This window comes from Hibiscus syriacus, unplaced genomic scaffold (assembly GCF_006381635.1).
Source record: "Hibiscus syriacus cultivar Baekdansim isolate YM2019G1 unplaced genomic scaffold, ASM638163v2 tig00110393_pilon, whole genome shotgun sequence".
Classification (NCBI taxonomy): domain Eukaryota; kingdom Viridiplantae; phylum Streptophyta; class Magnoliopsida; order Malvales; family Malvaceae; genus Hibiscus; species Hibiscus syriacus.
This window is the reverse complement of record NW_024062721.1, coordinates 866265-877217: the sequence shown is the minus strand read 5'-3', so window position 1 is coordinate 877217 and position 10953 is coordinate 866265. Positions and strand designations below refer to the sequence as shown.

Sequence of the window (10953 nt, the reverse complement as noted above, 5' to 3'; positions counted from 1 at the left end):
GGTCAAGAGTAAGTACCCGCTCGTGGTGGCTCTTTTGCCCGACGTGCCGGAGGATCACAGGGAGATACTTGTGGAAAAAGGCTGCATACTCAAGGAGATCGAGCCTGTGTACCCACCCCAGAACCAGACCCAGTTTGTCATGGCCTACTATGTCATCAACTATTCCAAGCTTCGTATCTGGGAGTTATATATTATTACTAATATCTTTGAATATTCTGTTTAGGAATTTCAGTTTCCAAAATGAATCATTTTCTTTCTTTTTTATGCAGTTTGTGGAGTATTCCAAGATGATATACTTAGACGGGGATATCCAAGTGTTCGACATGAAGACGGTTACTTTTATGCAGTGATGGATTGCTTCTGTGAGAAAACCTGGAGCCACACCCCACAGTACAAGATTGGCTACTGCAAACAGTGCCCTAACAAGGTCCAGTGGCCTTTGTTGTGAAATTCGGGTTAATTTCCACCAATAACAGATTCACTTTGAAAACTATTATCTAGGTGACTAGTGTGAAAACGATTGTACTAAAAATCACCCCAAGGTAGATTCCCAGGAAAGAGGAGGGGTCACAATGGTCCCTCTTAAAACCCACTTTCCTTAGACAGAACTACCAAGACAAGTAATTTTAATAGGACAATAATTGACAACAACTATACCCGACAATAGCTATTAAATAGACATAAAAGAGAACACCAAAATATTTCACTAATAGAGGAAATATTACAAAGAGAGAAAGAATACAAATAGCCTTTAAAATAGAAGAAGGCTTATATTTGTGGGATGATTAACTAAGGAGGAGGAGGGCTTTATTTATAACAAAAGAATTTCACCTCCTCCTTATACACAACCAATGTGGGACTTTTGCCAAAAACCAACAAATCTCCACCTTGGCAAATTCCACACACATCTCTAAAAAACAATCTTTTAATTTGTAACAATATTGACCAAATCTAAACAATGTTTAAACTTGACCGTAGTTACCACTTTTGTCAACATATCAGCAGGATTCTCAGTGGTCCGAATCTTCTGGATTATGACTCCACCTTCTTCTAGAATCTCTCGTACAAAGTGATATCGAACATCGATGTGCTTCGTCCTTGCATGGTAAACCTGGTTCTTTGCTAAATGAATAGCACTCTGACTGTCACAGTGCACTTTGATGTGCTTTTGTTCCATTCCCAATTCACCAAGCAACCCTTGAAGCCAAATTGCCTCCTTCACAGCCTCTGTAACTGCCATATACTCTGCTCTGTAGTAGACAAAGCCACTGTTGACTGTAAGGTGGACTTCCAACTGACTGGTGCCTTTGCAAATGTAAACACATAACCAGTAGTTGATCGACGCTTGTCCAAATCACCTGCATAGTCTGAATCACAATACCCAACTACACACTGACCATCTTGTTTGTCCTGCTGAAAGACCAAACCAACATCTACGATGTTCAGAATATACCGCAGAAATCCATTTCACAGCTTGCCAATGCTCCTTTCCAGGATCATGCATACCTGCTCACAACCCCAATTGCCTGTGAAATATCGGGTCGTACACACCATTGCATACATCAAGCTACCAACAGCACTTGCATACGGAACCTTTGACATGTATTCCCGTTCTGCATCATCCTTGGTGACATGGATGCACCGAGCTTGAAATGAGGAGCAAGAGGTGTACTAACTGGTTTTGACATCTCATTTATGCCAAAACGTTTTAGTACCTTCCTCAGATATTCTTTCTAAGACAAACAAAGCCTCCCCAATTTCTTATCCCTTGATATCTCCATGCCTAGAATCTTCTTCGCTTCACCAAGATCCTTCATCTCAAACTCCCTGTTCAATTGAGTCTTTAGTTTCGCAATTTCTGTCTGACTCCTGGAAGCTATCAGCATATCATCAACATAAAGAAGAAGATATATAGGATCCGTCTTCTAGCTCGCGTAAATACACACAATGATCATATTTGCTTCTTGTGTACTTCTGCCCTATCATAAACTTGTCAAATCGCTTGTACCACTGCCTTGGAGATTGCTTCAATCCGTACAACGATTTTTCTAATTTGCACACCATCTCTTCTTTTCAGCAACTTTGAATCCATCTGGCTGAGTCATGTAGATTTCCTCATCCAAGTCTCCATGTAAAAATGCAGTTTTTACATCCATCTGAACTAGTTCCAAATCCAACTGCGCTACCAAAGCCAACAAAATTCTGATGGAGGAATGTTTTACAACTGGAGAAAATACTTCATTATAATCAACTCCCTCCGTTTGAGCGTAGCCTTTAGCCATCAATATTGCTTTGTAGCGGATGTTATTCTTGTCAGGAAATCCATCTTTCTTTGCATATACCCACTTGCACCCAATTGCCCTCTTTCCCTTCGGAAGACTAGCTAGTTTCCACGTCTGATTCTTTTGAAGGGATTGCATTTCTTCATTCATGGCAATCCTCCACTTTTATGTTCTGAACTTTGAACTGCTTCATTAAAAGTGGCAGGAACGTCATCAATTGCAATTGGTGATGCAAAAGAGACCATATCAGCATAACGAGCAGGTTGTCTAATGGTCCTCTTTCCCTTTCTGAGTGCAATTGATTCATGTTGCTGTGGAGGTTCTTGGGTCTGAACCTCTTCTTCATCTGACTCTTCTTCTACCATAGGAGAGTCCCAATAGCAGTCGATGGTAAGCGGTTGACAAGGTGACAAGCATAGACCAAAGCCTCAGCCCAAAATTCTTTGCCTAACCCAGCATTAGACAACATACACCGAACCTTCTCCACTAATGTCCGGTTCATACGCTCTGCCACTCCATTCTGTTGTGGTGTACCTCTGACAGTGAAGTGCCTAACAATACCTTCCTCTTCACAGACTTTCAGAAATGGATCATTTTTGTACTCTCCACCATTGTTTGTACGGAGACGTTTGATTTTTCTGCCTGTTTGAGTCTCCATCATCTTTTTCCATTTAAGGAAAAATCCTAGCACCTCATCCTTTGTCTTCATTGGATACACCCAAACTCTCCGGGAAAAATCATCAACAAATGTGACATAATAGTGTGTTCCTCCCAATGAAGTTGTCTTGGAAGGCCCCCATACATCTGAATGAACATAATCCAAAATACCTTTAGTATCATGGATTGCTGTTCCAAATTTCACCCTCGTCTTCTTCCCTTTGATGCAATGCTCACAAAAAGTTAATTTGCAAGCCCGAGCACCCTTCAATAATCCTTGATCTATCAGTAATTTCAAGGATTTTTCACCAACATGCCCCAAGCGCATATGCCATAACCTGGTTGCTTCTGACTCCTGTTCATTAGTAGAAGCTGCCACTGCTGCTGTCCCAACAATTGTACTACCCAGAAAGTAATTAATAAAAAAAACATTTGTGATTATTCCAATAATAATTTACTTTTATAAATAGTATTATCATATTATCGTACACCTTTAGTTAGTATTTATATAAATAGTTAATGATGTATGATAATAAATTAACATTGTTTATAAAATTAAATATAAAAAACAATCCATTAATAAACTTTTATTTTTCTTAATCTTAAAAATTTTAGTCATTTACTCCCGTTTCTTAATTGGTTGTAGGCGGCAACACTAAGCTTAGTGTTAGTATTTTTTTCATCTATTTTCTTATATTATATTTTTATTTTTTTGTTTCGTTTATTTTTTATGACTATATCTTTATGATACGTTTTACTTTCCTCTTATAGCATATTTTCTCTGACTTTCAGTAAGTTTTATGTCGTTTGGTTGACGTTTTTATTTATCTTTTTTAAAAGGTTTAATTTTACATCACCAGGACTGATCGAGATGACGTTATTTGTTATCATATTGATATTCCTTGCTTTGGACCATCATATTGATTTGGATAAGTGATTTGCATTAGTGGATAATTTTCTCACGTCGCTCAACTCTGATTTATGTTTTATTGGTGGTCTTTTAATAGCTTCATCTCCTTTTGTGATTCGTTTTTCGATACAATCGGATTTGTTTATATATATTTTTTTCGAGCGTTTGTTGTTAGGTTTTTTTTATCATTTTCCTTCTTTGGTCCTTGTGTGATCTATATGATTAGATTTTGTATCGATGGTTATAGGAAAATGTCCTAATTATATTTTAGTTTATATTTACGGTTATACTCGTAAACATTCATTATAATTCTAGATATTTCTTATTTTTAATAAATTTAATTGATTTTTATAAAAATAAAATAAAATAAATATAGAATAATAATCATAAAAATACAAGTCAAAAGTCAAAATTTGAATGGAAAACATGAGTTGACAACAAAAACGAATTATCTTTAAAAGGATAATCCTAGAAATTTGGTCGGTTAGTCCATTAAATAAAGAACAATATCTCATTCATCTAAAAGCTTTGTTTATCTTAATGTACCTGGGTGCTTTGAAAAAGAGAAGCAAATGAAAGGGTTCTGTTGGACCGATGATTCAAACAACTGTCAAGTACCTTGCAGACACGTGGTCTCTGTCGGTCAACTGGGGGTTCAACACGGGTAGATTCAGTGGACCCCACGATGACGGTTTGCCACTCAAATTAAACTATGAATGACCGACGGTCTACAAAAGAAACTACCCGACTCCCAATGGATTACGTGGCGACATCACAACGAACCAGCTATGTTTGGTGATGTCGGTTAGTTGGAGTTAAGTAAGCTGCGTAAATAAGGAATTTTAATGCACCCTCTTTTTGATACACGATGGAGAGAGTGATTTGATTTTGTTCAACAACAATAAATTAGTATAAGAATGCATCAAAAAATACTTATCTAAGTTGTTAAAAGAATCGTAGTTGTTTCTAGAGATCACGAGTTCAAGTACCAGCGATTACAAAAGTGATTGGACGTTTACTGTCAAATGATTAAAATATTGAAACAACAACGATTTCTTAACCATTCAAATACGTAAATTTATAATCGTCTTAGTTTAATAAAAAAGATATCATATATTTTATATAAATATTAGAATTTAATTTTTGGAGGCAACCAAGCTGCACCAACAGGTGGTCTTATAAGAGGCAAGTCCAGATACTGTATATTTGAATTCACCAAAGATTTAGATGGTTACTTGGTTTTTCTAACTGAGTTATGATTTATCTATAATTGTTTTCGACATTGTCAGAGATTAAACTAAAAAAATTGAAATTACTGTGGATAATGTTGAGACAGTAAAAATAATTCAAAAATTATCTAATTTTCTATAAAACAATTTAATCGGGAACAAATTTTCATGTCACTTAAAGAAGATTGGGAGGTATATTTTTGGCTAGTCAAGCGATATAAGAATGGTATGACATGTATTTTGGTCAAGATGAGTTGAGAAAAATATAAAGGATGGACATAAAATTTTATATTATGAGTGACTAATTTATAATATTTTAAAGGATATAAATTTATATATTTTTAGAGGTCAAAAATTTTTAATAAAAATATAAAAAAAATGTTTAAAATATATAAAAATTTTAAATTTTTAAAAAGACAACCGTCTCTATTAAACTAGATTCAACTTATGCTATTATAAATAAAATAAATTAAATAAAAAGAATCATTACGTAGAATATTTTGTATTAATTAATGATGAATAAATTAAATATTATGTTAAAAATTTTAAAATTCAGTATAAAAAATTTGGCTTTGTTGCTAATATAAAAGATTAATTGTTTTACTAGCAATTAGTAGATGAAACACTAGATTTCTTAAACAAGTTTAGAAGTTCAAAACCTAATCATTGTAAATAAAGTAAACTAGATTGATAGGGTCGTCCTGACCTCTATAATACTCGATCTGGATTAACAAAAAAAAATTGTTTTCAAAAGAAAATAATTGATTAACCATGATATCATTAAATATTATTTATAATTTCCTTTATCTTCCTCGTGGGCCAACGCGTTGTTAATAGCCTATATAAACACCACCTCCCACATCCCTCCCCAACACCAGCAATTGAGCTTTCTCTTGCAACACAAATCTCTATTGTATAACGCAACCTCATTTTCCTTCAAACCAAACAGTAAGCTTAAAACACCCATACCTTACCTTTCCCTTTTACCATTTAACCAAAACAATTTTCCAACATGGCCTCTAACATCACCAGTACCAAAGCTGCCACTCTCACCGCCAAAGCTCCAATCCCTCCCAAAAGGGCTTACGTTACGTTCTTGGCGGGGAACGGTGACTACATCAAGGGCGTGGTGGGGTTAGCCAAGGGACTCAGGAAGTTCAAGAGCAAGTACCCGCTTGTGGTGGCTCTTTTGCCTGACGTACCGGAGGATCACAGGAAGACACTTGTGGAACAGGGCTGCATACTCAAGGAGATCGAGCCTGTGTGCCCACCCGATAACCACACCCAGTTTGCCATGGCCTACTATGTCATCAACTATTCCAAGCTTCGTATCTGGGAGGTATTTATTATTACTAGTATCTTTGAATATTCTGTTTAGGAATTTCATTTTCCAAAATGAATCATTTTCTTTCTTTTTTTATACAGTTTGTGGAGTATTCCAAGATGATATACTTGGACGGGGACATCCAAGTGTTCGACAACATAGACCACTTGTTCGACATGGAAGATGGTTACTTTTATGCAGTAATGGATTGCTTCTGTGAGAAAACATGGAGCCACACCCCACAGTACAAGATTGGCTACTGCCAACAGTGCCCTGATAAGGTCCAGTGGCCTTCTCAGCTGGGACCTAAGCCTTCTCTTTACTTCAACGCAGGCATGTTTGTGTATGAACCCAGCCTTACCGTGTATGAGGACCTGTTGACCACTCTCAAAGTTACAACTCCTACCCCATTTGCGGAACAGGATTATCTGAACATGTTCTTCAGGGACATTTACAGGCCCATTCCTCCAATATACAACCTGGTGATGGCCATGCTATGGCGCCATCCTGAGAACATAGAGCTCGAAAAGGCCAAGGTGGTTCACTACTGTGCTGCTGGCTCCAAACCCTGGCGGTATACGGGCAAAGAAGAGAACATGGACAGGAAAGACATTAAGATGCTGGTGGGAAAATGGTGGGATATTTACAATGATGAGTCGCTTGACTTCAAAAATGCTGTGGCCACTGGCGAAGCAGAAGCTGATGAGGATGACGAAGCAGGCCTGCAACTGCAACAATTCTTCGCAGGATTGCCGGTTCAGCATTTAAAAGCCCCATCCGCTGCTTAGTGATTGTGGCCTTAATTTGGTGAATGATATAGATTATTAATACTATATACAATACATCTAAGCTGTGTAGGGAGTGTAAACGTGTTATTTTCTTCTTTCTAGCTGTATTTGATCCGTCCTTATATTTATTAAAAGGGACAGATTTTTCTCAGGAAAACATAAGGAACTACCATGCATAAGCGCTGTCCTTACGGATTCTTTGTATCGTTCGACTATTTGTAGGTTCATTTGTAAACTTTTGAATTTAATATTCATATAAAAACGAATATTTTCTGTGTTTTTTTTAATTATTGTTAAAAGGATTTGGGAACTAAAATCAGAAGTTGAAGTTCCAAATCGTAATAAACAGATTTATGAACGTTGAATATCTTGCAAGTATATGAAACCTAATATGAAAGAGAAAGTTGGATTGGATCCAAACTTTTACTTTGCCGAGGTTGGAAATCATTTAACTTTCGATAAATTACAATATGTATCTGGGGTTTGTTTACCATCAAACAAACACTTTGTTCAAAAAGAGAAGAAAGGCTAATTAGGACAAGTAACTACATTTTTTTATGGCATTTACTTTACCAGTTGTGTTCTATCTTTTTGTATGGGTATAGTACATGGATAAAGAACAAACCCATCAAGGGCTAAAAGCCATAGAACAGAAGAGAAGATGATCCGACGACATAAAGAAGCCTAAAAGCACAGATGACTTGCCGGTTAATATTAATTTGTACTGATAAGCATTTCAAAACTGCACTCTTCCCACCCTCTCAAGCCAGAACAGCCAGCTCAATTGGAGCTTTCTGAGCAAAATAATAAACAGTATTAAACATATTTGCGATCAGACTCAGAAAATTCAAAACATATTACTATGAAATGTCAACAACGAATTCGTTAAACTCAGAACAATAAATTCCTTCTACAAAGCAGACAGGCAATCAAACTGCCCATATCTAACACAACCTCGTACATTTCTTGTAAAAGTTAACAAGCCAAAGGAAAACCCAACACCAGAACATATCACTATAAAAATAAAATATACATATCCAAATTCGACTTCCGCAAAGATTGCTGCCCCAGTTGTAAATGTCACTGATCATCGACCGACCCTCTCAAGCCTAGTAAAAACACAATGAGTGAAAGCAATAATTAGAAAAGAATAATATCTACAACGGGCTCACACATCAGTCTGAACCTACCTTGCTAGCTATGTTGTTGGATAGCCAGTCAAGCCCTTCATACAACCCTTCGCCAGAGGTAGCACATGTACTCTGGATATACCTGCGACTCCCATTAAAGAAATGATCATATTCTATAAAAAAAAAGTTCTTTAGAACAAAATAGACTGATATGGAAATAAAAGAGCAGAGAATAAGTTTATTATAAAATACCAGTGGCGTTGACGGAGGGAATGAAGACCAAGTTTATCAGTAATCTCAGCAGCATTCATAGCATTTGGTAGATCTTGCTTGTTTGCAAATACAAGCAGCACAGCATCCCTCAGTTCATCCTACGCATATTTGGTAGTACAAATTGTAACTACACAGTTATGTAAGTTTAAATTTTAAAATAATATTAATTATAAAAGTGAAACAGGACCCTCAAATTACGATAGTTGCCAACTATATAATTACAACAAAATCTAATTATTGGGTTGACTTTCCAAACACACGCTTAATGAAAATTTCAACTCAATAGAGAAAATAAAACCAATAAAGAGCAAATAAGTAAAATGGCACCTCATTTAGCATACGGTGAAGCTCATCCCTGGCTTCGACCACACGATCACGATCATTGCTATCAACAACAAAGATTAGCCCCTGGGTATTTTGGAAGTAGTGCCTCCACAAAGGTCGGATCTGAAAGTAGCCACAAAAGCAACCAGAAATTAGCATGCCATCAAACTTCAGACATTTCACTCTTAATTTGAAGAACGGGTAAACATATCTACCACAGAAAAGCAAGCAACAATTCTCAGAAAAAAAAAGAACACTCAAACTAAATTGCTGCATTGAAGAGACACTGTTGGTTGCATTATATATTGAATATAAAATTGAAGCCAAAGACAAATTAACTTGGCATTCATCACAACTCGCACAGTTTAGAAAATCAGCAGCAGGGTCAATACCAGGTAATTAAAAAGAAAGCACTTTCATTAACATTTTTGTTAGTGCAAAAAAAGTTTGAATGAATAAAGATAATAATATATAAAAACAAATATATAAACATTGTTTTATATATGCCATGATGCAGATAGTCTTCCTCTTATAGCCAGAGGAAAAACTTGAAAGACAAGATAGCACAGGTACATATAGCTTATGATAATGTTATGTGCTAATGGGAAACATCTAGCTAGCACAAGACCGTCAATAAGAACTCAAATTCATCATCTGCAATTATAAAGCACCAATTAAAGTAAACAGAATATTTATGAAGGAAAAAAATCAAAGCTTTGTATGAATATGCTCAATAAATCAAGATATCAAAATAAAGGCAAGAAGCCAAATAATGTGCCAACCATATCTCATACCACCAAAGAAAAAACTAGAAAGAAAATTTGACATTAGTAGATGTAGCCATCAGTTGAGACATCAACATGGTTGTACAATTGAATAACATGGCAAAGTATCATGTTCCATCAAGCAGTAAGACACAGGAAAACAATAAATGGTGAAATGCTAATTAATTGTGGCTGAATCTGCAATATTTTTTGAGTTCCTGTTGTATTACCTTGTCCTGACCACCAACATCCCAAACAGTGAAGCTAATGTTCTTATATTCAACAGTCTCCACATTAAACCCTAGGTGAAATAGCAATAAGTATCAATATCTAAAAACAGAAGAAAACAAAATACTGTCAGAAATTTTAACAATGAGAGCATACCAATTGTGGGAATGGTGGTGACGATCTCTCCGAGCTTCAGTTTGTACAATATGGTGGTCTTACCAGCAGCATCAAGACCCACCATAAGAATTCGCATCTCTTTCTTGGCAAACAGGCGACTGAACAACTTAGCAAAAGAAAGCCCCATCCTTCTATTCTGGCTGAAGGGGAAAAAAGGAACATAAGAGAAGGTCCGCCGCAGCTTATAATATAAACCAATTAATAAAATGGAAAAAGGAACAAAAAAATCATTAGACATATAATTGGTAAAATATAATATAAGTCACCCCACATTTATAGTTATATAAGAAAGATGTATGTCATTGCCCTATATCGAATCGATCGATAACATTAGGAACAATTTGTTTAAAGAGGCAAGAACATTTTAAAAACAGGATCCGAATCAGCTAGAACACTAGAACATGCTAAACGAAAATGAAAAAAAATAACACTAGTCAAACACAACAAGTAGATTCAATATTAAATCTAATGCTAGTAGCATACTACGTTTCACAGAAATTAAGATCAGACACGAAATATAAGCAGATCTAATAAAACCCAGATCCAGATCTGGATCTGGGATAAAATAGCGAAAGACCCACCAGCAGAAATCAACGCGAAAAGGACTATTATTAATAAATACACATGAATCTAAACAAAAAAGCAAATAAAACGATAACATATAAACAAGAGAGTGGAGATAAATTGGAAATAAGATGCAGAAGGAAAAGGAGAGAGATTTGTACAGTACATGGCGAGATATTAAAAGAGACGTGAGGGTGCCCAAAAAGAGAATTGAAACACGAAAAAATGTAGAAACCTGCAATCAAATGAAGGGAGATGATTACATTGAACAACGGGGTTTGCTTTATTAGGAAGATTTCAGAT

The 10953-nt window shown here is 35.9% G+C and overlaps 2 protein-coding genes across 3 annotated transcripts; one reads left to right on the top strand and one right to left on the bottom strand.

The window, feature by feature from the left end:
- LOC120123441 (galactinol synthase 2-like) lies at positions 1–7205 on the top strand. Of its 2 annotated transcripts, none has more exons than XM_039142337.1 (2): positions 1–184; positions 6504–7205. In XM_039142337.1, exons 1-2 carry the CDS (start codon positions 140–142, stop codon positions 7188–7190), a joined length of 732 nt encoding a protein of 243 aa, XP_038998268.1. In that variant the 5' UTR covers positions 1–139; the 3' UTR covers positions 7191–7205. The 2 variants fall into 2 exon arrangements, with proteins under 2 accessions (XP_038998268.1, XP_038998267.1); XM_039142336.1 differs by lacking the exon at positions 1–184 and adding an exon at positions 6027–6417.
- Positions 7206–8032: 827 nt separating this feature from the next.
- On the bottom strand, positions 8033–10922 carry LOC120123453 (ADP-ribosylation factor 2-B). Its single transcript, XM_039142345.1, has 7 exons — positions 10817–10922; positions 10066–10226; positions 9912–9982; positions 8921–9040; positions 8573–8691; positions 8381–8462; positions 8033–8299 (listed from the first exon to the last, which is right to left on the bottom strand). The coding sequence occupies exons 2-7, from the start codon at positions 10211–10213 to the stop codon at positions 8294–8296; spliced, it is 546 nt and encodes a 181-aa protein (XP_038998276.1). The 5' UTR covers positions 10214–10226; positions 10817–10922; the 3' UTR covers positions 8033–8293.
- Between the last annotated feature and the right edge of the window lie 31 nt (positions 10923–10953).

What these genes read in the sequence shown, in the direction of transcription:
- LOC120123441 (XM_039142336.1), top strand. Translation starts at nt 6,091, where the DNA reads ATGGCCTCTAACATCACCAGTACCAAAGCTGCCACTCTCACCGCCAAA. An exon ending in CCAAGCTTCGTATCTGGGAG is followed by an intron (nt 6,418 to 6,503) that starts GTATTTATTATT and finishes TTTTTTATACAG; the next exon opens with TTTGTGGAGTATTCCAAGAT.
- LOC120123453 (XM_039142345.1), bottom strand. Translation starts at nt 10,213, where the DNA reads ATGGGGCTTTCTTTTGCTAAGTTGTTCAGTCGCCTGTTTGCCAAGAAA. An exon ending in CACCACCATTCCCACAATTG is followed by an intron (nt 9,983 to 10,065) that starts GTATGCTCTCAT and finishes TATTTCACCTAG; the next exon opens with GGTTTAATGTGGAGACTGTT. An exon ending in TTCACCGTATGCTAAATGAG is followed by an intron (nt 8,692 to 8,920) that starts GTGCCATTTTAC and finishes AAATATGCGTAG; the next exon opens with GATGAACTGAGGGATGCTGT.